The 26795-nt window shown below is 47.0% G+C and overlaps 1 protein-coding gene across 1 annotated transcript in view; it reads left to right on the top strand.

The window, feature by feature from the left end:
• Positions 1-556: 556 nt before the first annotated feature.
• SLC67A1 (solute carrier family 67 member 1) overlaps positions 557-26795 on the top strand; it is a 96096-nt gene continuing 69857 nt past the window's right edge. The window contains exons 1-3 of the mRNA XM_073604142.1: positions 557-808; positions 9340-9437; positions 25406-25551. Coding sequence (XP_073460243.1) covers positions 572-808; positions 9340-9437; positions 25406-25551 — 481 coding nt within the window. The 5' untranslated portion in view covers positions 557-571. The remainder of the gene's footprint in view (positions 809-9339; positions 9438-25405; positions 25552-26795) is intronic.

Below are 26795 nucleotides of genomic sequence, written 5' to 3' on the forward strand. Positions count from 1 at the left end.
ATCTTTCAAAAAGTGTTTCCCAGTGCTAATCCAATTTCTAGATTGCTGCATTTGTAAATACCAAAAGCCAATATAAAGGAATAGTAGTGGTAAAAAGAACTTGTGGGTTTAACCAATCACTTTTTTTTTTAATATATATACAATTCTCCTTTAAGGGGGTGTGGCAGGGGGTGTGTCCTATGCCTACATACTTTTGCTAGTAGGTGTCCCTCATTCCCATTTCAGAACGTTGGGAGGTGTGATGTTATCAATGCGGCAGTTGCGCAAAAAAAAAAAGTTGCGTCCAAGTCGCACACATCCAAAGTCGCGATGTAAAAATCGCATAGCTTTGGAGTCGCACACGTGTGAGTGGAGCCTGAGAGTGAACTCCCTGCACTGCTCTCCTGCTGCCTGTTCTTGATGTAGACAGACCTTATATCAGGGTCATTTCCACTATTGTACTAACTGATATTCCTAGGTGCTGCAAAGAGAAGTTGCAGGAGTGGCCCCATGAATTGTAGTGACCCCCCCCCCAGTGTATGCAAAATCATATACTGCACCCTATCATTACTATAGAGCAGCAGTGGCTGCCATGGAAGCTGTTGCTGTAAGGGAGGGAGGGACTTGGTCTGAACTTTGCTCTGCACACAGGAACTGGGGAAAGGAAAAGTGGAATCCTCTTTATTCCTCCAGAAGTGTTCAGAGCATGCAGGCTGCAATGGCATCAGATCCGGGGCCCTCCAGATCCAAGCAGCAGGTCATCAGGATCACCTACCTGCTCTCAGCCCTGGACATCTCCTGCCTCTTCATGCAATTTGCAGTCACGCCGGTAAGTAGCCCAGACAATTATGAAATACATTGTAGCAAAGGTCACTGTGCTGACAGCCTTCTTCTATAGCGTGCATGACAACCTCCGTTATTACTTTGTTGCCAAGTAAATATCTTTCCAGGAACATTTCTGTGATGCCGGTGTAATGCAATTATTACTCACAATGCTGTCTTGGAGGACCACAGAACACTTATGCCCCGTACATACGATCGGACATTGATCGGACATTCCGACAACAAAATCCTAGGATTTTTTCCGATGGATGTTGGCTCAAACTTGTCTTGCATACACACGGTCACACAAAGTTGTCGGAAAATCCGATCGTTCTGAACGCGGTGACGTAAAACACGTATGTCGGGACTATAAACGGGGCAGTAGCCAATAGCTTTCGTCTCTTTATTTATTCTGAGCATGCGTGGCACTTTGTCGGTCAGATTTGTGTACACACGATCGGAATTTCCGACAACGGATTTTGTTGTCGGAAAATTTTATAGCCTGCTCTCAAACTTTGTGTGTCGGAAATTCCGATGGAAAATGTGTGATGGAGCCCACACACGGTCGGAATTTCCGACAACAAGGTCCTATCACACATTTTCCGTCGGAAAATCCGACCGTGTGTACGGGGCATAAGCCCATAGCTCCCAACTGTCCCTGATTTGGAGGGACTGTCCCTGATTTAAAGCAAAGTTCCTCTGTCCCTCTTTCCTCCTCATTTGTCCTCATTTTGATCTGATCTATATAGTTGTATATAAAATGCACTTTTTATCTATCAAAAAGTGTTTCCCAGTGCTAAACCTTTCATCTGATTTCTAAATTGCTGCATTTGTAAATTTCAAAAGCCAATATAAAAGAATAGTAGTGGTAAAAAAAAAAAAGCACTTGTGGGTTTAACCAATCTTGTTTTTTTTTTGTACAATTCTTCTTTAAGGAGTCGTGGCAAGGGGCGTGTCCTATCCCTGCATACTTTTGCTGATAGGTGTCCCTCATTCCCATCTCAAAAAGTTGTGAGGGTATGTAAGCCGCGCTCACATCGACAGGCCAAATTGCATGTCAATTCGGAGCCTATTGCCGGCAATAGGAGCGTTCCAAGTAGAAGAGAAGAAGAAGACCTGGACAGCCGCACACTGGAATGGATAAATCCATCTTTTTATTCAAAATACAGGATCATGGGGTACACAAAACACGACTGTGGGGTGGTACAAGAATAGCTGACACGTTTCGCACTTACACCAAGTGCTTACCAAGAATAGCTGACGCGTTTCGCACTTACACCAAGTGCTTACTCATGGTGTAAGTGCGAAACACGTCAGCTATTCTTGTACCACCCCACAGTCGTGTTTTGTGTACCCCGTGATCCTGTATTTTGAATAAAAAGACGGATTTATCCATTGTCCAGGTTGTCCAGGTCTTCTTGTTCTCTTCTACTTGCATCAGCATTTAGCCAGCACCTGGGGCTCTTCTCTTCCTGGAGATAATGAGACACAAGCACTCTGGTTTAAGCCCCTCTCTGAGCGGAGGATCCCACATCATCTCAATAGGAGCGTCCCAATCCGTGCGACGCCAACTTTGCTGCGCCGCTCCGATTTCCAAAAGCAGTTCCTGCACTACTTTTGGCGACTTCTGGGGGGGGGGGGGCAATTTTAATAGACATCTGTGCATGAACCCGCACTGATGTCTTTTCAAGTCAACCCTCGAAGTCGGACCTAAAATGCGGCTTTGTAATCGTGCGAGTTCATCTGATCAAAACTGTGTTCAGTGTGAACGAGGGGTAAGGCTCGGTTCACACCTCTGCATGGTGGCTGCGATTCCCGCACCCCAACCGCCGGCAGTGAAAACACACTGCTCGCCCTTTTCTTTGACTTCATATGGGCACACAAAAGACCCAGACTTAATAAGCGACAGCTAACACTACCCAAACTGTATGGAGGTTTGGCTGTGCCAGATCTTCACAAATACCAACAAGCAACTCATTTGACCAGACTGATTGACTGGAACCGCTACCAGTCTACCAAACTATGGACCCAACTGGAACAGACTCAATGTGCTCTACCCTTGAACAGAGCTCCCTGGTGCCATAAATCCTTACCAAGAAACATGAAAAATCATCCTCTGATAGGGGTTACCACGCGAACATGTTTCGTCTCTCTTTACACGATCCCGCCTCACGTCTATTAACTCGCCGCTGCGCCCGATCTTGGGATCCCCGGAATTCGTTCCGGGGTACACAGACCCAGTATTTCGCTACCCTATGAGCCTCAGGCTACTTTCAGGCGTCCCATTTCATTACGGACGGTCGGTGGCCCTCCCCAGCTGCCCTCATGAATTTAGAGGGACCATTTCGTTTAGATTTCTGGAGAGCCCTCCACCTCGATCACTTTTTCAAAACTCTACCCCCTCCGGGGAACTTTGAGCAGACTTTGACTACATACGAAACTCACTGTACAGAAGAGGGAGCTTTACCACACACCTTATCTGTCTCCTACCAACTGTTGATCACGCCACCAGACGGCCATCAAATGCACGCCCTCACAGCATGGGAAAGGGACTTACAATGCACCTTTACGTCACGGCAAAAACAAAATATTCTTTACTTTACATATAGATCTCCAATATGCACCAAGATGCAGGAAACCAACTATAAGTTAGTCACCAGATGGCACAACACTCCCGTGAAAATACAAAAGTTCTTCCCTTCTTCCTCGGATCTCTGTTGGAGGTGCCAGGGAGATCGGGGAACGATCCTGCATGTTTTCTGGACCTGCCCCAGCTTGGGGCAGTTCTGGAAGACCGTTCAACATACCGTACAGAAATTCACGGGAACGTCCTATCCTGGCGGATCCTGCTTTCTTCCTCCTCCATGCATCTAATATGTCAAGTAAGGCCTACAAAAAAATCGCTGATCAGACACCTGTTGGATGCAGCAAAGGCATGCATCCTCCTTTTATGGAAATCCACCAAATCTCCGACTGTGGGCATGTGGCTCAACAAGGTGGAAGAAATCAGAAAAATGGAAGATATGGTTCTTACGGCCAGACATCAAAATGAAAAGTACACCAGGACATGGTCCAGGTGGCTTATTTTTATATATTCTACTGAGGGACAGACTCTTCTAGAGAGGGATTAAAGGCTGGAGTGGGCTGGTGGGACCCACCGGCCGTCGTTTCGGATACAGACGACCCCAGTCACGTGCACGTACCACTTCCGTATGCCCCCTACCCCCCCCCTACCCTTCCCTTTTGTTTCCCCCTCCTATCTTCTTCTCCAACCTTTTCTCCACTCCTACTATTCTTCTTTCACTTCTTACTCTCTATTTCTTTGAAAAAGGAAAATGGCAAAGGAAAGAGCTAAGCATTTATATATGGGGAACATTACAGGGTTGAATTCTCCATACGCTCTTCTGTAGAATAGACATTTTATCAGGAATGGAATATGTTATTACCTTCTTTTCAGTTATGATAAAGAAAGAGGCTGTGTCCTCGAATTCTATATATGTTAATGTCATTTCATTAAGGAATTGCCCTTTCTTGAGCTTTAATAAACGTATATTTCGTAAAAAAAAAAAGAAAACACACTGCTCTGTGAAAATGCATGGGGGGGGGCTGAACGGCACCCCCACAAATGTAAAATCACAGCGCATGTGTGGGTACCGCAGGGAGATCGCATGGTCAAAATGACATGCCTGCGTTTCTAGCAGAAAAAGCGACCAATGTGATTTCCCTGTGGTCCGCACTTTGAGAAGGGTGCATGCACCTTTTTGCTGCTGGAAACGCAGACACGGCTGAAACCCACATATATGGAGCCGGGGGAAATGCCCAAAAATCCCAGTTTATTCATTTATTCGCTGCTCTAGTGAATAAAAATTCGAAGACGGACCTGCACAATTTAAACTGAGCAGGTGCTAAAAAGAAAAAAGAAAAGCTTCTGGCAGCTAAAACCGTATAGCAATCAATTAGTAAATCCAGAAATATAACAGCTGAAGTCACATGCAAATCTTGGCTTTTCCTGTAAAAGTTCAGCTTGGTCCAACCATTCCACCTCTGAAGTTTTGTTGCAGGTCATTAGGACTACTCTTTGCATTAAGGCCCCTTTCACACTGGGGCGGTAGGGGGCGTCGGCGGTAAAACAGTTTTACCGCGGTATTCAGCCGCTAGCGGTGCGGTTTTAACCCCCCCGCTGGCGGCCAAAAAAGGGTTAAAACCCCTCGTATAGCGCGGCTATATCCGCGGTATTACCGCGGTATAGCCGCGCTGTCCCATTAATTTCAATGGGCAGGAGCGGTGAAGGAGCGGTGAATACACCGCTCCTTCCCCGCTCCAAAGATGCGGCTAGCAGGAGATTTTTTTCTTCTCCTGCCAGCGCACCGCTTCAGTGTGAAAGCCCTCGGGCTTTCACACTGAACAAACAGCGGAGGCTGTTTAGGGTCGGTTTGCAGGCGCTATTTTTAGCGCAATAACGCCTGCAAACCGCCCCAGTGTGAAAGGGGTCTAAGGGAGCGATAGGGAGGCTTTAAACTAGGTAGGAGGGAATGGAGCTAAGCTTCATTATGATCATTACAGGTAGTTCCAGAACAAGGTCAGCTAGCGTCCATGTGCGCCGTCAAATTTGTTTCGTTTCGTATTAGAATTAATTCGTATTTCGTCATTTGTGTCCGAAATTTCGTACGAAATACACATTTTTCCCTAGGCTCGGTAACTTTTTGTAACAATTACGAATGTTCGTTATGATACATTTATCATTATGAGAGACTCCCACCATCCCTGGGCTGTGCTGACTTCCCGGAGTTTTTAACTTTTAGGTTCGTTAACTTTTCGTAACAATTACGAATGTTCGTTAGGAATTTGGATCCGGAATTCGTAAACAAAATTTCGTACAAAATTCGGAAGCATAGCAATTCGTATTTTGGATCCTCCCAAATTTACGAATTTACGGACTAATCGCACATGTCTAGCGTCCGATGCGAGCATGCCAAACTGTGCGCCCCCCAAGATGTATGAGCCTTATGGGGGTTGATTTACTAAAAACTGGAGAATGCAAAATCTGGTGAAGCTCTGCATGGTAGCCAATCCACTTCCAGTTTTTTTTTTTTTGTCAAAGCTCAGCCACTTAAAGTGGTTGTACACCCTGCACAACCACTTTTACCTACAGGTAAGCCTATATTAAAGTGGTTGTAAACCCTGGTAAAAAAAAAAACAAAAAAAAAACCCCCTGCAAGACAAAGGCATAATGAGCTAGTATGTATGCATAGCATACTATCTCATTATGAAATATTTACCTTAGATCGAAGCCCCCGCAGCCGTCCTCGTCTCCCCCTCCGGCCGGCGACATCTCTCCCGGGGGGTTACTTCCGGGCATCGCAGCTCCGGCGCTGTGATTGGCCAGAGCCACCATGATGTCGCGCACAGCGCGCGGGAGCCGCAGGTAACGGCACAGTACAACTGCAGCAACGGCGCGTACGTGCCATTGCTTCAGTTGGCTTAAGTGCGCATGTGCCGATCATGTCTGCACATGCAAATACAGGGATATCTCCTAAACCGTGCAGGTTTAGAAGATATCCAGTGCAGCTACAGGTAAGCCTAATTATAGACTTGCCTCTAGTTTAAAGTGGTTGTAAAGGGTTTACAACCACTTTAAGGACCGGGCTTATTTTGAAACAAGTTTAAATCATTTTTTTTTTGCTAGAAAATTGCTTAGAACTCCCAAACATTATATATTTTTTTTTCAGACAACCTAGAGAAATAAGATGGCGGACATTGCAATACTTTGTTCACACCGTATTTGCGCAGTGGTCTTACAAACACACTTTTTTGAAAAAATAAGAAAAAGTTAGCCCAATTTTGAGTAATTTTGAGTAAATTAATACCCAACATGTCACGCTTCAAAATTACGCCCGCTCGTGGAATGGCGACAAACTTTGACCCTTAAAAATTTCCATAGGCGACGTTTAACAATTTCTACAGGTTACCAGTTTTAAATTACAGAGGAGATTTTGGGCTAGAATTATTGCTCTCGATCTACCGATCGCGGTGATACTTCACATGTGTGTTACATCTGTTTACATCTTTAATGTTTAAGACCTCAGATCTCACATTTACACTTAGGCCCCTTTCACACTGGGGCGGCGTCGGCGGTATTCAGTAAAACCGCCCCGCTAGCGGCCAAGAAAGGGTTAAAAACCACGCGCTGTCCCATTGATTTAAATGGGCAGGAGCGGTGAAGGAGCGGTATACACTCCGCTCCTTCCCCGCTCCAAAGATGCTGTTAGCAGGACTTTTTTCCCCGTCCTGCTAGCGCACCGCTCCAGTGTGAAAGCCCTCGGGACTTTCACACTGGAGACACAGCAGCGGCACTTCGGGTCGGTTTGCAGGCACTATTTTTAGCGCAATAGTGCCTGCAAACCGCCCCAGTGTGAAAGGGGCCTTAAATGCAATAATAAAAATATATAATTTTTTTATTTTTTCAAATAAAAAAAAATTCCCCTTTAAGGCAGTTTGACGTTGCTTCTGTCATCCAACGTCATTGAGACGGGTGGGGGGGCCATCATTCCCTCACTCGACTCACAGCCTCAGAGGGGAAAGGATCGGATGATCTCCGCCGCTACCGGTGGTTCTGGTAAGTGGCGGAGACGACCGGAACGTGGCAGGAGGGGGGTGGGGGGTGGGCACCACCACCAATAAAAGTGATCTCGCAGTGAATATACCCCCAGAGACCACTTTTACCTTTAAAGAGGACCACTGCTGTTTCAGAAAATACCAGGGTTATGGCAGCTATCTGCTGCCATAACCCCGGTATTTCACGTCAAAGTACCAACGTACAGTTACGGCAGTTTGCGGTAAGTGGTTGAAAACCTCAGACTTGAAATATGAACAAAGCATATCCCTCTATAGTGTGTACTTGTCTCAATCCAGAGCACTAAGTGTCATTTTTGTCTGCTCCTTAATTTCTCTGCTATCAGCATGGGTCACTCCTGACATGTTTTCCTGATGAAACATGGTGACCAGGGGTGGGATCTCCAGCTGATTGACAGCCTCAGCTCTGTTCCTGTATGCTGTGTAAAGGGGGTGTGTCCCTTCCCTCCAATCAGCTCTCAGAGCTCTCCTCACTGAGCACTACAGAGTGTAACTTCAGCACTCCGCCACCTTTTTTCTGAACTCTCAGCCAAGCTTTATAAATTCAGCACTGCCTGCCTCTGGCCCACACCCCCTCCCAATGACAGCCTGTCTCTTGAACATACCCTCTGCCCAAGCAAAGCTTGCAACTTGCCTTGGGCTGAACGGACTTTGGCACAGGTGTCAAACTGGTGGCCTTCGAGCTGCAAATCCCATGAGGCAATGGAAGGCTGATGCCCTGTCAGAAAGCCGCTACCCATCAGAATATGTAATGGAAGTGACGTCCCGGCACGGCCATCTTGGTACACCCGCACTCGTCCACAGTAAGCCTAGTCAGAAGGCGGCAAGCAGACATCTTTTTACACCCACTGAAGTCTTGCATTTCACACTTAGTTTTACCAGTAAATTGAGCTTATATAGTCAAAGTGAAGTCTGTGTGACTGTTTTGATGTTGAATTTTAAAGGCATCGGCAAGCCTGCTGATCTTAAACGTTTGCTAATCTGACAGAACACCACAGATTTTATGATTCAACATCAAAGCAGTCACACGGACTTCCAAATACTGTATTTGACTATATAAGCTCCGTTTACTGGTAAAACTAAGTGTGAAAGGCAAGACTTCAGTGGGTGTAAAAAGATGTCTGCTTGTCGCCTTCTGACTTTAGGCTTACTGCGGGCGAGTGCGGGTGTACCAAGATGGCCACGACGGAACGTCACTTCTGTTGCATTTTCTGATGGGTAGCAGCTTTCTCATAGAACACTGGCTCCCACAGGCAGAGGCATGATGGGACTTGTAGTTTTTCAACGGCTGGAGGGCCTGCCAGTTTGACACCCCTGGACTATGGACTACAGGCATGCTGTATGCCTGCAGTGTCCTGTAACCCCGCCCCCCACCATAATGGAGAAGAGATGTATGGTCACATGACAGAAATTTTTAACCTTGTAAAAAAAAGGTAAGAACGTTAATTTCTAATACTGAGTAAATCAGTCATTTTGCCTGCCTGCATGGTTATAATTGTATTAGAAAAGTGTCTATATCATTGTATGTTCATAATTAGTGTAATTTCTGGTGAGGGAATGCGGTGGGATTACTGATTGAAGACCAGGGACGTTATTCCTAGGAATAAGGCTTCAAAGCCCCAAGGCTGTCCCTGGAAACCAGAGACTTTTGGCAAATATGCATGTTGTTGCAGTTACTTTACTATGGTTAACTTGCAGGTTGGCTAAAAAATATCACTTATATTCCCCAGCATGCTAAAAAAAAAGTCATACAGCTTGGATATGGCCAACAGCAGTGTTTAATAACGACTCACCAAATCATGTACCAAATCATGTATCACCATCCTACAACTTCCATCATTTCCTATCCATCACCCGTGCCTTCCCTCTAACTAACCATCTTCTCTTTGATGGCTCATATTTCAGTATCTGGCGAAGAACCTGGGCTTGGACACTGTAGGTTTCGGCTATCTACAGACCGTTTTTGGAATCCTTCAGCTCGTGGGAGGTCCAATTTTTGGCAGGTAAGATTTTTTTTAAAGTTAAATTCAATCTATTCGGCGTAGAAAACATGGACCCCATGGAACTACTTTTATATTTGTATGTCTATTTTCTCCAAACCGTATAGAACCGTTACTTCTTTGGTGGGAAAGTCTAGTCAATAAGTCTCTGCTTCCCAAGTATATCTAAACGCTGTTGTTCACATTATACCCACACATTATGGTGGAATCCAATTGAATTATCAGCCGTTGGGCACACATTTAGCCACCAATCCAAATCGCACACAGACAAGGGTGCGAAATGAACCCAATACCACAGTCTGGAAAGAGAAGAGTCTTACCTATAAGCCACCATGTTGCTGCTTTGGCAGTGTATGAATGTGCCGGTGAAGGTTCCCATTTCATTCTGTAGGTTAGTCTGCCCCAAACAGGGTACCAGCTGGGTTTTCGGGCGCTTCTCAACAGAACACCAGCATCCCATTTATTTCTACACACAGCCGCTATATCCCAATATGACATGCTGGTGCGGGTCCTTGAATGAACCCTGCATGCATTCTGGGATCCGCATGCATGACATATTGGGATATAGCGGCTGTGTGTCTCAGTAGAAATAAATGGGATGCCGGCATTGGGATGCATGGAACACTTTATGCATCCACAAGCCAGTAAAAGACATCGCTGCATGTTAGACGCATGTCTGCAGCGCCCCCTGTGTGAATGAAGACTAAAGACGAATATTTCTGTCATTCTATATCATCATTATCATCATGATAATCACACAATACAGGTGCTGGGGCATAACGCACTTATACTGTGTGATTATCATGATGATAATGATGATGATTGGTAATTGGAATATGGCACATGGAGGGGGTTAATGTACTCACTGATGTATTACTGACCAGTGGCGATTATTTTACCCCTTTGTGCTGCATTAGTGGCATTAGTGGCAGTGTTTATAAACCCCTTCATGCTGTAGCATAAAAGGGGTTAATTAACACTGATGGTGCCACTGTCATTAATGCAGCACAAAGGGGTTAATTGCCACTGGTCACTAATACATGAGTACATTAACCCCCTCCATGTGCCAGATTACAATTACCATTGTAAATTATTTAACCCCCCCCCCCCAAAGCATTAACCACTTTACATGTAAGACAAGGTGTTAACTCATTAACATAACAATGCCTTAGCTAACTGATCACTCACTTGCAGTGCACTGAGCTCTGGCAGCATCTTGTCTTCAATCCCTCGCACCTCTGAATCGTGACGTCACACAAGCAGGGACTAGGAAGCTCCTGTTGGGTGGAGATCACTCCGCCTGACAGGGAAGTGACACTCGCACCGCCCTGCGGCAACTCTGCCAGCGGGTAGCAGCGGCCCCGGTATCACATCGATCCAGACCCCCCCATAGTGACGCCGCTGGCCCCCTCTAAATGAACTGATGGGGCCCAGGGAATATATTTTAGGCCACCTGGGAGAGCCAGGGGAAGCAAAAATAAAGTCCCAGCAGCTGCATTTAGATGCCTGTGTGTCACGTCACATTCGGCTACCCATCCCATTTTGCTACCCGCTGGAGTGCGCATGCGCGCCGCCGCCATATGCGTTCCAACACTGTTGTAAGACCACTTTGCCACAGGGCCCCTTGTGGGCTCACTTCGCTCGCCACGCTTCGGGCATGGCCTCGCTTCGCTCGGCATAATTATAATCTAACTCTATGTCCACTTGGATGGTGGGGCTTGAACCTGGACTCAGGGGTGTGGCCACAAAATTCTGCGCAAGCGCAGATCACCACAGTGTTGGAACGCATATGGCGGCGTTGTGCATGCACAGTCCAGCGGGTAGCCAAATGTAATGGGTCGCCATATGTGACGCTACACCTCGTAACACAAATCTGGTGAGGTGGCGGAGGGAGAAAGCTTTAGAGTCAGTACTATTTTCTGGGGGGGGCAATTGCCCCATTGCCCCCCCCCCCCCCCCCCGATCCGCCCCTGTGTGTACGAGGCTTAACACCGCAGTAGAAGTTCAACTTGGAACCCTTCTATTCAATATTCTTCAGTCTCAGCAGTGATGGCAAGAACATTTGTATAAAATATGCTGGATCAGCTGATAATAAAATCAATAAGGATGGACAAACACAAGAAGGATCTTCAGTCAAGTGACTGTCATTTTCAAATCTCATTGGACTCGGCTTAAAGTGGCTGTAGAGGCTGAAGGTTTCTTACCTATGCATGAAGGTAAAAACCTTTTGCTTGCTGTTCCCCCCAACCCCCCCCCCCCCTCCAATACTCACCTGAGCCCCCTCCCGATCCGACTCCCTCTCCTTATTGGCTGAAACAGCACTGACACCCCTACTGACAACATAGGTGTGCATAGCCTATTCCTATTGCCCAAAGCTCACACACGTGCGTGTGTGCAAATATATACTGTAAATGGCCCTGGCACATTGATCTCCCTGCCAGCACAGTGAAAGAAAAATGGATAAACATTTCTCTTTTGGCAGATCCAGTAAGAGGGAGATCCTTCCCACCTCCCCGCTGCTACACAGAGCGATAATGCTAATGTGCACTAGGTGATTAGGGTGTGCCCAGGCACATGATGCATATTAGCACATTATGACTTTGCCTTGCAGGTAAGAAAAAACGCGTTTACAGACATCCCAAGTGTCCTGCGAGTTGCGGGAGTCTCCCGCATTTGGCTGCGGGCTCATGGACACCTGCGATCGCCGGGCGATCTCCCGGTTGGGCCTGTCACTCAGCCACAGACAGAAGACAGAGCAGCCCGAGCCGCCGAATAGATGGTGGCCGCTCGGGCTGCTCTGTCTTCTGTCTGTGGGTGAGTGACAGGCGGATGTGATGACGTCCCCGTTTGTGCAAGGTGGAGGACTGTAACAAAGTCCCGCCTCCTAGATAGAACACTGATCAAATGATATATTGAATCAGTGTGACTTGTGTCATAGGAGGCGGGAATTTGTTACAGTTGCCGCCGGGTTATTCAAATCTGTTTCAGAGCTCTGTGTAATCAGGCTGCATTTCAGGGGCACTGGTAAGGCTGCATTTCATGGGCACTGGTAAGGCTGCATTACATGGGCACAGGTAAGGCTGTATTTTCTGGGCACTGGTAAGGCTGCATTACGTGGGCACTGGTAAAACTGCATTTCAAGGGCACTGGTAAGGCTGCATTACATGGGCACTGGTAAGGCTGCATTATGTGGGCACGGGTAAGGCTGTATTTTCTGGGCACTGGTAAGGCTGCATTACATGGGCACTGGTAAGGCTGCTTTTCATGGGCACTGGTAAGGCTGCATTATGTGGGTACTGGTAAGGCTGCATTACGTGGGCACTGGTAAGGCTGCATTACGTGGGCACTGCTAAGACTGCATTACGTGGGCACTGGTAAGACTGCATTTCAAGGGCACTGGTAAGGCTGCATTACATGGGCACTGGTAAGGCTGCATTATGTGGGCACGGGTAAGGCTGTATTTTCTGAGCACTGGTAAGGCTGCATTACATGGGCACTGGTAAGGCTGCTTTTCATGGGCACTGGTAAGGCTGCATTACGTGGGCACTGGTAAGGCTGCATTACGTGGGTACTGGTAAGGCTGCATTACGTGGGCACTGGTAAGGCTGCATTACGTGGGCACTGGTAAGACTGCATTACGTGGGCACTGGTAAGGCTGCATTACGTGGGCACTGGTAAGGCTGCATTACGTGGGCACTGGTAAGGCTGCATTACCTGGGCACTGGTAAGGCTGCATTACATGGGCACTGGTAAGGCTGTATTTCATGGGTAGGGATGAGCTTCGTGTTCGAGTCGAACCCATGTTCGACTCGAACATCGGCTGTTCGATCGTTCGTCGAATTGCGAACGATATGGGCCGTTCGCGCCAAATTCGTGTGGTGCGTCACGGCCCATAATTCACTGCGGCATCGCAGTGCATTGCTTGCTGATGATTGGCCAAGCATGCACTATGACCCGCATGCTTGGCCAATCACAGCGCCGCCTTAACAGAGAGCCATAATTGGCCAAAGCCAAGGAGGCTTTGGCCAATTATGGCTCAGGGGATTTAGTACACGCCCCACACTATATAAGGCCGCCTGCACGGCGGCCCTGTGCAGTGTGTTCCGGTGTGCTTAGAGAGAGAGAGAGAGACAGTGTCATTTCATTTGAGTTAGCTAAATTAGGCAGAACAGTCAGTCAGTTAGCTGCACTTAAAGTGTATTGTGTATATATATGCATCCCAGGTGTTGCATATATATATATATATATATATACACTGTATTCAGTTTAGCTAGATCCGTTCCTGTTATCTTCTAGACTATTTACATTTAGTGCAGTGCATCCTGCTCACAGTGTTCAGCTAGATCCGTTCCTGTTATCTTCTTACTGACAGGCAGGCTTGTCTTGTTACAGTATTTTAAAGAAAATTACTGATGTTCTTTTGATCCTATTAGTACCACAGTCAGGCAGCTAGACTATTTACAGTTAGTGCAGTGCGTCCTGCTCACAGTGTTCTGCTAAACCTACAAGTTAGTGGGGTGCGTCCTGCTCACAGTGTTCAGCTAAACCTACAAGTTAGTGGGGTGCGTCCACCTCACAGTGTTCAGCTAAACCTACAAGCTAGTGGGGTGCGTCCTGCTCACAGTGTTCAGCTAGATCCGTTTCTGTTATCTTCTTACTGACAGGCAGGCTTGTCTTGTTACAGTAAATACAGCTACCTGAAGAAAATTGCTGGTGTTCGTTTGATCCTATTAGTACCACAGTCAGGCAGCTAGACTATTTACAGTTAGTGCAGTGCGTCCTGCTCACAGTGTTCTGCTAAACCTACAAGTTAGTGGGGTGCGTCCTGCTCACAGTGTTCAGCTAAACCTACAAGTTAGTGGGGTGCGTCCACCTCACAGTGTTCAGCTAAACCTACAAGCTAGTGGGGTGCGTCCTGCTCACAGTGTTCAGCTAGATCCGTTCCTGTTATCTTCTTACTGACAGGCAGGCTTGTCTTGTTACAGTATTTTAAAGAAAATTGCTGGTGTTCTTTTGATCCTATTAGTACCACAGTCAGGCAGCTAGACTATTTACAGTTAGTGCAGTGCGTCTTGCTCACAGTGTTCTGCTAAACCTACAAGTTAGTGGGGTGCGTCCACCTCACAGTGTTCAGCTAAAGCTACCTGTAGAAGGTTGGTGGTGTTCTCATACTACAGGCAGGCAGTTGATTTTGCTAGCTGCAGTATCAGTATATATATATATATATATATATATATATATATATATCCCAGCTTAGTGCAGCTACAGGCCATTAGTATGTCTGGAAGGCCAAGAAGGAGAGGCAGACAGTCACAAGCCAATAAGAGAGGGCAAGCAGGCTCTGTGTCTAGTGCTGGTCGTGGAGACGGTGCATCCTCATCAGCACGTGGCCATGGGACACGCTTGGCCTTTTTTTCGGCAGCTGGCCATGTTGAGCCGCAACATGCGGAAGACTTGGTCGAGTGGATGACCAAGCCGTCCTCATCCTCCTCATCCTCTCTCACCCATGCCCAGGGTACTTTGTCTGGCAAAGCAGCGGCCTCTTCCCTCGGCTCAATGTCATCAGTGACTCCTTCCCTAGCCCCACCATGTCCTCCTGAGGAGTCCCTCGAACTGTTTGACCACAGTGTTGGGTACATGCTCCAGGAGGATGCCCAGCGTTTGGAAGGCTCTGATGATGATACTGAGCTCGATGAAGGCAGTAACACGAGCACGGACAGAGGGGGTGCCCAAGAAGGACAGCAATCTGGCAGTCATGCTCCCCCTGCTGCAGCATACTGCCAGGTTTGCTCCAGTGATGAGGAGGGAGGGGATGATGAGGTCACTGACTCAACGTGGGTGCCTGATAGGAGAGAGGAGGAGGAGGAGGAGGAGGAGGCGGCACATCACCAACGAGGCAGGATGCCCTCCAGGGGCCAGCCTAAGGGCAGCACATTGACTGCATCACACCCCAAAGCTCCACATGTGCAGGGCGCTGCAGTCTCTGCGCGTTATTCAAAAAGTTCTTTGGTGTGGGCCTTTTTTGAGACGAGTGCATCAGATCGCACCGCTGCTATTTGCAACATATGTCTCAAGCGTATCTCGCGTGGCCAAAACATCTCCCGCTTGGGTACCACATGCTTGACCAGACATATGTTGACCTGCCATGCAGTTCGTTGGCAAGCGTATCTAAAAGACCCACACCAAAGAACAAAGAGGACCTCTGCTTGCTCCTCATCAGCTGAGATTTCCAACCCCACTAGACCTTCAGTCCTCTCTGAGACCTGCACTGAGAGGAATGAAGGTGTAGAATTAGGTGTGTCACAGCCACGTACTTGTGGGCAATCTGATTTTGGTACACCGACATCAGATTGTACCAGGCAAATTTCCCTGCCCCAGCTGCTGCACCGCCGAAAGAAGTTTGCTCCCAGCCATCCACATGCCCAGCGGTTGAATGCTAGCTTGGCAAAATTGCTAGCACTTCAACTGCTGCCTTTTCAGTTGGTAGAGTCTGCCCCCTTCCGTGAGTTTGTGGAATGTGCAGTTCCTCAGTGGCAGGTACCCAAACGCCACTTTTTCTCACGGAAGGCGATTCCAGCTCTCTACCAGCATGTGGAAGGCAATGTCCATGCCTCGCTGGACAGGGCGGTCAGCGGTAAGGTGCATATTACCGCTGACTCATGGTCCAGCAGGCATGGACAGGGACGTTACCTAAGTTTCACGGCGCATTGGGTGACTCTGCTGGCAGCTGGGAAGGATGCAGGACAAGGTGCAGTAGTGTTGGAGGTTGTTCCGCCACCATGCCTCCAAAATGCTAATGATTGTGACACACCTCTCTCCTCCACCCCCTCCTCTTCTTCTTCCTCCATGGCCTCTTCCTCGGAACCAGCGGTGCTCCGTAGTCGTTCAAGGGGCTACGCAAGTACGCAGGCCAAAAGATGCCATGCGGTGCTTGAGCTGGTGTGCTTGGGGGACAGGAGCCACACTGGGGCAGAGGTTCTGTCAGCTCTGCAGGGGCAGGTTCAGAGGTGGTTGACGCCACGCCAACTTAAGGCAGGAATGGTGGTTTGCGACAATGGCACCAACCTCCTCTCTGCCCTCCGACAGGGACAAATGACCCATGTGCCCTGTTTGGCTCACGTCCTTAACTTGGTGGTGCAGCGGTTCTTGGGCAGGTACCCGGGCTTACAGGATGTCCTGAGGCAGGCCAGGAAAGTCTGTGCATTTCCGCCGGTCATATAATGCCAGTGCTCGGCTGACGGACCTCCAAAAGGAGTTTAACCTGCCCAAGAACCGCCTAATCTGTGACATGTCCACCAGGTGGAACTCAACGTTGGCCATGCTTCAGCGGCTGCACACGCAGCAGAGGGCCATCAATGAGTACCTGTGCGACTATGGCACCAGGACAGGGTCAGGGGAGCTTGTTTTTTTTTTCCCCACACCAGTGGGCCATGATCAGGGATGCATGCACTGTCCTGTCACCATTTGAGGAGGCCACGAGGATGGTGAGCAGTGACAGTGCATGCATCAGTGACACTGTCCCCCTTGTCCACCTGTTGGAGCACACGCTGCGTGGAATAATGGACAGGGCACTTGAGGCAGAACAGAGGCAGGAAGAGGAGGACTTCCTTAGCTCTCAAGGCCCCCTTTATTCAGACAGTGTTCCTGCGTGCCCGCCGATCACACAGGAAGAGGACGAGGAGGAAGAGGAGGAGGAGGAGGAGGAAGATTGTGTCAGTATGGAGGTGGAGCCTGGAACTCAGCATCAGCAGCAGTCTTTAAGGGATCAGTCCCAAGAAACACATGGACTTGTACGTGGCTGGGAGGAGGTGGCTGCGGACCATGTCGTCCTTAGTGACCCAGAGGACTCCGGACCGAATGCCTCAGCAAACCTACGCTGCATGGCCTCCCTGATCCTGCAAAGCCTGCGTAAGGATCCTCGTATTCGTGGTATCAAGGAGAAGGACCAATACTGGCTGGCAACCCTCCTTGATCCACGTTACAAGGGTAAGGTTGCGGACCTTATCTTGCCATCGCAGAGGGAGCAGAGGATGAAACATCTTCGGGAGGCCTTGCAGAAAGGTCTGTGCAACGCGTTCCCAGAGACTGGGAGGTTACAAACTCCTGTTTCTGGACAACGTGTTGCTGAGGCTTCGGTCAGTCAAAGAAGGAGCGGTGGAGAAGGTGGCCGTCTGACCGATGCGTTCAGACAATTTTTTGGTCCGCAGCCCCAAGGTATGATCGGTTCCAGCAACCATCGCCAGCGTCTGTTTTACATGGTGCAGGAATACCTAGGGGCAAGATCAGACTTGGACACCTTTCCCACCGAAAATCCTCTGGGTTACTGGGTCTTGAGGATGGATCACTGGCCAGAGCTTGCACAGTATGCAATTGAGCTACTGGCCTGTCCTGCATCCAGCGTTCTTTCAGAACGCACATTCAGTGCTGCTGGAGGCGTGGTAACCGATCACAGGGTGCGTCTGTCCACTGACTCGGTCGATCGACTGACCTTCATAAAAATGAATGAGTCTTGGATCACCACCAGCTACCAAGCACCTGATGCTGATGTAACTGAATAATTTTTTTTGAAATCTCAGATCCCTTCAAAGACTGCCTATGCTGATGCTGAGTGACTATTCCTGAGTAATTATCCTCTTCCTCCTCAATCATCACGCTGATAGCTTGTAAGAGCATTTTTGGTTCTGGGCGCCACCACCAGTGCCTAATGCCGCGTACACACGGTCGGACTTTACGGCGGACTTTGCCCGGCGGATTTTTCGACGTACTTTCCGACGGACTTTGTGAATGAACGGACTTGCCTACACACAATCCACCAAAGTCCGTCGAATTCGTACGTGATGACGTACGACCGGACTAAAACAAGGAAGTTCATAGCCAGTAGCCAATAGCTGCCCTAGCGTGCCTTTTTGTCCGTCGAACTAGCATACAGACGAGCGGACTTTTCGACCGGACTCGATTTCAACGGATAAATTTTAAACAAGTTTAAAATCTAAGTCCGTCCAACTTTTGAGAAAACAAAGTCCGCTGGAGCCCACACACATCGAATTGTCCGACGAAATCCAGTCCGCCGGGCAAAGTCCGCCGTAAAGTCCGCTCGTGTGTACGCGGCATAAGGCACAATTTTTCAGCCCCTGTTTAACAGGGGTGTGTAATTACGATTTTTGATGTAATACTTTGCAGCAGGGCTCGTTCCTGCATTCCAACTAGAGTGTCTGTGAGGGGTTGCAGTGTTGTGGCACCAGCACCAGTGCCTAAGGCCCAATTTTTCAGCCCTTGTTTAACAGGGGCGTGTAATTACAATTTTTGATGCAATACTTTGCAGCAGGGCTCGTTCCTGCATTCCAACTAGAGTGTCTGTGAGGGGTTGCAGTGTTGTGGCACCAGCACCAGTGCCTAAGGCCTAATTTTTCAGCTCCCGTTCAACAGGGGCATGTAATTACAATTCTTGATCTAATATTTCACAGCAGGGCCCTGTGAGGGCTTACAGTGTTGTGGCCACAGCAACACCTAAGGCCCAAATTTCTGCTGAGTATATAGGGCAGGACCCTACTTTCAAACAACTAACTTACAAACGACTCCTACTTGCAAATGGAAGGAGACAACAGGAAGTGAAATCTACCCCTAGGAAGGGAAATTCTCTCCTGTAAGAGTTAATGTGGGAAAAACATTTCTCCTTTCCACTGATGCTTTCCAATCCATTGGGACAAAAAGTGAGGTGAAATCTTCTGAAGAGGAGGAAAGACAGCAAAACAAATGTCACAGGGGTGATAACCCTTCCCTATGTTTTCCAAAAAGCTTAAAAAAGATTTTTTGGCTGGAGCTAAACACGTTAAAAATGTACCCGTTCAAAATTACAAAGAGATTCTACTTAACAACAAACCTACAGCCTGTATACTGCTGTTCAGAGTATATAGGGCCTGGTGGCCCCACACCTTTCCTTATTTTAATTTGGGTGCGGGGTTCCCCTTAATATCCATACAAGACCCAAAGGGCCTGGTAATGGTCTGGGGGGTACCCATGCCGTTTGTCTCACTGATTTTCATCCATATTGCCAGGACCCGACATTACATTAAACCCGCAAGCAGTTTTAAATGAGATTTTTTCCTTTAAAAATGACATTTGGTGCAGGGACTGTTCTAAACATGGGAAACACGCGTCACTTTACAGGCATACTATAGACACCCCCCAGGTACGATATTTAAAGGAATATTTCACTTTTTTTTTTTTTACTTTAAGCATCATTAAAATCACTGCTCCCGAAAAAACGTCCGTTTTTAAAAGTTTTTTTTGCATTGATACATGTCCCCTGGGGTAGGACCCGGGTCCCAAAACCCTTTTTAGGACAATACCTTGCAAATTAGCTTTTAAAATGAGCACTTTTGATTTCGAACGTTCGAGTCCCATAGACGTCAATGGGGTTCTAACGTTCGTGCAAACTTTCGGTCCGTTCGCAGATTCTGGTGCGAACCGAACCGGGGGGTGTTCGGCTCATCCCTATTCATGGGCACTGGTAAGGCTGCATTACATGGGAACTGGTAAGGCTCTATTTCATGGGCACTGGTAAGGCTCTATTTCTTGGGAACTGGTAAGGCTGCATTTCATGGGCAGTGAGTTTTTGCAGGTTGGGATGTCTGGGTTTACAACCGCTTTAACCCCTTAGGCCCCTTTCACACACACATCTCCGTTTTGAAGGACTCCGCTTGCTCAGCGGGGGATCGCTCTGTTGTCTGTCTCCGCTCACTGTGCAGGGACAGACCTGTCAGAGCTCCGCTCTCTTCTATGGCGGATCGGATGAAAACGGATCACCTGTCTGTTTTCATCCGATCTAATCCGCCAGGCGGATGGAAAATAGGGTCTCCATCTGTCTGGATTCAGCGGATCGGAGCAGATCGGATGTCAGTGGACATGTCACCGTTGACATCCGTCGCTCCATAGAGGTGCATGGAGCGCCCGTTCAGGTCCTCCTAGAAAACTGACAGGCGGAAAAAAAAAGTAAAACAATTTATAAATGAATAATAATAAATAAGTAAAAGCAAATAAAAAAGCTGAAAAAACATAGCAACAAAAGAGGAAACAGATGATATTTTTCTTTATTGGCTAATTATAAAATGGCAAAGCTCAAAAACGCTGCACACAAACGCTCAAAAACACGACACTCGGGTGTGAATCCAGCCTGACTTTTAAAAACAGAAGGCAGCAAAATATCTGATTTTCATTGCTAAATACTCCATAATGGCGGCACTAAAACTCCCCCCTTTAGATGGAATCTCCCTTCAATCTGCTTGGCTGACAAGTGTTGTGATTTCCAGCACAGTCAGCATCTGCAAAGTTTATAATCTTCTATTCTACCCTTCAAGGTATTTGCTAATCATTGCTTTATCTGCAGAGTTTATACTGGGCAAGGTGAACGAACTCAAGAAGCTCGGCTGGTAATATAAAGAGTCACCAGCCGCTGGAGTATTGTGCCTTCCCTGGTTCTCCCAACCCCCCCCCCCCCCCCCATCCACTTACCAACATACTAATGACATTTTTAATTTCTTTTTTTTTTTCTTTTTTTTTTATTAAATATTCTATTGTAGACCCTGTGATCTCATCTCTGGGTCTCCTTGCTTCTCAATGCAAAAATCATGGCTGGTGGAAGGGTCCAGCAGGGTGCCCCCCCCCACCAGCCATGATCTGCCTGCATTGCATAGAAAAGCACAGAGTTCAAGTGATCACATCACTGGGTCTAAAACAAGGTATGGCATGAAAGCTGATTCTTCTTTCTTTCTTTTTTTTTTTTTTTGCACCATTCCTTTAGTGTGTTGATGAGTGAGGAGGGAGTAAGCAGGTTAAACTTCAGCTTTAAAACTGGACCAACCAGAACAACCAGGAGTCAGGCCGCTGTATGTCGGATTCATTTGCTTTTTCAGATATAAGCAGTGGCGGCTGGTGGCATTTTTTTTTTGGGGGGGGGGGCAGCAAACAATGCACCCACAGCCACCCCCCGGTCGGTCCACCCACTGTGCTCTGTGCCCACCCCTTTTTTAAAGCCAATTAGCGCCCCGGGCTCTAATTACGTGCTTCTAAAAAAAAAAAAAAGACCCCATTGGAATCCATGCGTCCGGCACCCTTCATGTAGATTAGGGGCCGGGTGCATGATTTGGGGGGCGGCGCCCCTGCGCCCCATGTGGACGGGCCACTACTGGATATAAGAAATATTATTATTATTATTATTATTATTATACACGATTTATATAGCGCCCACAGTTTACGCAGCACTTTACAATGTAGAGGGGGGACAACACAATTACAGTTCAATACAGAAGGGACGGGAGGGCCCGGCTCGTAGAGCTTACATTCTAAAGAAAGGGGGTGGTGGTATAAAATTAAATATATATTTATATAAATAAAAAATTAAAACTAGAACAAGTAAAGTGCTGCTGGGAATATGAAAAGGGAAGGTAGGCATTCCATGGCTCTTGTGTCCCAGGCCCGTAATTTGTATGCTGCCTATTGTTTCACTAGCAGACAGGAACACCAAGGAACTTCACATCTCAGGCCCCATTCACACCTGAGCAATTATCTGCTTAAAGCTCAAAAACGCTGGAGGAGAAAAAAAAAAGAATCAATTATTCTCTACGAAGACGGTTCACATCTCCACTCCGAGTCGCCTGAAGCCAAACAAGTTCTGGGGCTTTGTTTGTCGCTCGAATCGGGCAGATTTGGGCATTTTTGGCACGTTTGAATTCCCATAGAAATGAATGGAAACGCGTTTCTGCGTGATTTTTCTGCTCAAAGGAAAAAAAAAGTCAAAAATGAAATAGTAATAATATATGAATAAATAAATGTAAAACAAATACACAACCATCATAAATAAGTAAAATAAATGAATATGTAATAATAATTGATTAAATAATAATTAACTTCTAACTTAAAAAAATATTAAAGCGGAGTTCTGCTTAAAAAATAAATAAATAAAAAGTCAGCAGCTACAAATACTGCAGCTGATGACTTTTGATAATCGGACACTTAACTGTCCCGGGGTTTCAGCGATGCGAGGGGAATGAAGCCCCGCTCCTCTCCTCCTCCTCTCTTCGGCGCTGGCATTGTAACTGTGGCCACTGCGCATGGGCGAGCCGTGCCGCGCGTGCCGTGACTGGCCGGGCAATCATCTGGGACCTGTGACGTGTCCCAGATGATTGCCGAGAGGGAGGGGGGAGAGGTGATCTCCCTTCCGGTGCCACGGTGCGCCGGGAGGAAGTGGGAGCTGGGACCCTCTAAAAAGAGGGTACCGGCTCCCCCCCCAAAAAAATGACATGCAAAATGTGGCATGTCGGGGGGTCACCTCCCTTAAAGCGGAAGTTCCATTTTTGGGTGAAACTCCGCTTGTATGGCCGGCCTGAGGGATGTGCATTATTAAATACATTATAAATACATTATTATTATTATTATTATTATTATTATTAATAATAATTATATATTTTTTTGTGTTAGGGTGTTTAGTTATTTATTATTATTTCATTTTTTTAAGGGGTAAGGGTTAATTATTTATTTATTGTTATTTATTGTTACTTAGTATTAATTTATTGATTTTTTTTATTTATTTGTGTATTTATTTTACATATATTCATTCATTTATTATTATTCGTATAATAATAATAATAAAATAAAATAAAAAATAAAGATATGTTTTATAGCAGACAGTAAAAAATTTAATTTTTTTCAAAATTTTCAGTCTTTTTTCATTTTATAGGGCAAAAAAACCCCCAAAAAACACAGAGGTGATCAAATACCACCAAAAGAAAGCTCTATTTGTGGGGAAAAAAATGACATAAATTTAATTTGTGTACAGCGTTGCATGTCAAGACCACGCAATTGTCATTTAAAAATAACGCAGCGCCGTATAGCAAAAAAATGGCCTGGTTTATGAAGGGGGGGGTAAATCTTCTGGAGGTCAAGTGGTTATACTGTATGCTGTATTTAACCCCTATAGGTACTTGGGTTGATTGCATTTCTTGCTAATGTCACATGACAGTATTGGGGTTGATGGTGATGGGCGTTCTTGTCAAACGCTGCGTCTGCTATTTAGTCGCCAACGCATGCATTCAGCAAGAAAAGACCGCGTTTGATCGGTCTTCCCTCAATAGGACCCGCGGTGTCCAAAGAAGCGCAGCACAAAGCTGGTCGGTTGCGGCCTCAGAGCTGCCATGTGACATGTTCCGATGAAGAAAATGGGAAATTTTGAACCTGTGTTTCAAATGCGGAAAACAACGCACATCGCCATACGTCCTTTTACTGATGACGCTTCTAGATAATGAGCGGCTCAGTGTAGAGGAGACAGGTACTCTTTTCTTACTGAAGGCCGAGCTTCCAGTGTAAACAGTCGGTGGTGAACTGTCTTCTCAGGCGGTGACGTTTTATGAGGCCAGTCACCTCTGAATTACATGTCATGTGACCAGTGTCATTGATCTCATCTCAACGTCTGTAAATCATTTACATTTCCAATCTTCTATATTATCTGTATACTTGTCATAGAGGGAAACTGAGGACAGGTGCATTATGTCATTAACAAACACCTACAGGGGATGTAGAGGAGTACAACACAGGAAGGGTGCTTTTGTAGGGGTCTCAGCCAAACAATGATACCGTTATCTGACTGTTGCCAGGTTACCAGGGTCTGACTGTTGCCAGGTTACCAAGGTCTGACTGTTGCCAGGTTACCTGGTTCTGACTGTTGCCAGGTTACAAGAGTCTGACTGTTGCCAGGTTACCAAGGTCTGACTGTTGCCAGGTTACCCGGGTCTGACTGTTGCCAGGTTACCCGGGTCTGACTGTTGCCAGGTTACCCGGGTCTGACTATTGGCAGGTTACCCGGGTCTGACTGTTGGCAGATTACCCGGGTCTGACTATTGGCAGGTTACCAGTGTCTGACTGTTGCAAGGTTACCAGAGTCTAACTGTTGCCAGGTTACCAAGGTCTGACTGTTGCCAGGTTACCCGGGTCTGACTGTTGCCAGGTTACCCGGGTCGAACTATTGGCAGGTTACCAGTGTCTGACTGTTGGCAGGTTACCAGTGTCTGACTGTTGGCAGGTTACCCGGGTCTGATTGTTGTCAGGCTACCAGTGTCTGACTGTTGGCAGGTTACCAGTGTCTGACTGTTGGCAGGCTACCAGTGTCTGACTGTTGGCAGGTTACCAGTGTCTGACTGTTGGCAGGTTACCAGTGTCTGACTGTTGGCAGGCTACCAGTGTCTGACTGTTGGCAGGCTACCAGTGTCTGACTGTTGGCAGGCTACCAGTGTCTGACTGTTGGCAAGATTACCAGTGTCTGACTGTTGGCAAGATTACCAGTGTCTGACTGTTGCCAGGCTACCAGTGTCCGACTGTTGCCAGGCTACCAGGGTCCGACTGTTGGCAGGTTACCAGGGTCTGACTGTTGGCAGGCTACCAGTGTCTGACTGTTGGCAGGCTACCAGTGTCTGACTGTTGGCAAGATTACCAGTGTCTGACTGTTGGCAAGATTACCAGTGTCTGACTGTTGGCAAGATTACCAGTGTCTGACTGTTGCCAGGCTACCAGTGTCTGACTGTTGCCAGGCTACCAGTGTCTGACTGTTGCCAGGCTACCAGTGTCCGACTGTTGCCAGGCTACCAGTGTCTGACTGTTGGCAGGCTACCAGTGTCCGACTGTTGCCAGGCTACCAGTGTCTGACTGTTGGCAAGGTACCAGTGTCTGGCTGTAGGCAGGGTACCAGTGTATGACTGTTGCCAGGTTAGCAGCGTCTGACTTTTGCCAGATTACCAGGGTCTGAATGTTGCAAAGGTACCAGTGTCTGACTGTTGGCAAGGTACCAGTGTCTGACTGTTGGCAAGGTACCAGTGTCTGACTGTTGGCAGGCTACCAGTGTCTGACTGTTGGCAGGCTACCAGTGTATGATTGTTGCCAGATTACTAGTCATGACACGCCTGTATGTTTCATTTCTCTTGCAGGTTTTCGGATCAATATGGTGCCCGTGCCGCTCTCACGCTCTCCTTCCTGTCTGCATCCGTCTATTACCTAATCCTGGCATTCACCACCAGCATACCCTTCCTGTTTCTGTCTCGCCTGCCCTCTGCTTTCATGCAGGGCTTGCCAGGTACTGTATACAGCAGCCTTACTGATTATTCACTTCTATGGGTCATAATAGAGTAATAATTATCACTCACTTATGTATTCAGACTCATTTAAAGGAAAACTCTACTCCGTAGCCATTGTATTGATACTTCCGTCTAGTAGCAGGTAGGATTTACTATGTCAGGTGTTTATAGCAGATTTTAAGAACATGTAACATACAGAGTGCAGGGATCAGGAGTATGTAATGTACACAGTGTAGATGTCCGGGGTATGTACCATACAGTGTGCAGGAGTTAGAGATGGGTAACTTGCATAGTTCAGGGGTCTGAATTGTTTAATGTACATAGTTCAGGGGTCAGGAGTATGTTATGTACATAGTTCAGGGGTCAAGAGTGTGTAATGTAAATAGTTCAGTGGTCAGGTAATTGTAATGTACATAGGTCAGGGGAGTGTAGTGTATATAGTTCAGGCGTATGTAATGCACATAGTTCAGGGGTCAGGTAATTGTAATGTACATAGTTCAGGGGTCAGGGGAGTGTAGTTTATATAGTTCAGGAGTATGTAATGTACATAGTTCAGGGGTCAGGCATGTGTAATGCATATAGTTCAGGGGTATTTTTAATGTACATAGTTCAGGGGTCAGGCATATGCAATGTACATAGTTCAGGGGTCAGGCGTATGCAATGTACATAGTTCAGGGGTCAGGAGTATGTAATGTACATAATTCAGGGGTCAGGCATATGTAATGTATATAGTTCAGGTATTTGTAATGTACATAGTTGAGGGGTCAGGCGTATGCAATGTACATAGTTCAGGGGTCAGGAGTATGTAATGTACATAGTTCAGGGATCAGGTGTATGTAATGTACATAGTTCAGGGGTCAGGCGTGCGTAATGTACACAGTTCAAGGAATCAGGAATATGTAATGTACATAGTTCAGGGGTCAGGCATATGTAATGTACATAGTTCAGGGGTGAGGCGTATGTAATGTACATAGTTCAGGGATCAGGACTATGTAATGTACATAGTTGAGTGGTCAGGCATACGTAATGTACATAGTTCAGGGGTCAGGCGTATGTAATGTACATAGTTCAGGGGTCAGGTGTATGCAGTGTATATAGTTCAGGGGTCAGGAGTATGTAATGTACATAGTTCAGGGGTCAGGAGTATGTAATGTACATAGTTGAGGGGTCAGGCATATGTAATTTACATAGTTCAGGGGTCAGGCGTATGCAATGTATATAGTTCAGTGGTCAGGCATAAGTA

Source organism: Aquarana catesbeiana, linkage group LG11, assembly GCF_042186555.1.
Source record: "Aquarana catesbeiana isolate 2022-GZ linkage group LG11, ASM4218655v1, whole genome shotgun sequence".
Classification (NCBI taxonomy): Eukaryota; Metazoa; Chordata; class Amphibia; order Anura; family Ranidae; genus Aquarana; species Aquarana catesbeiana.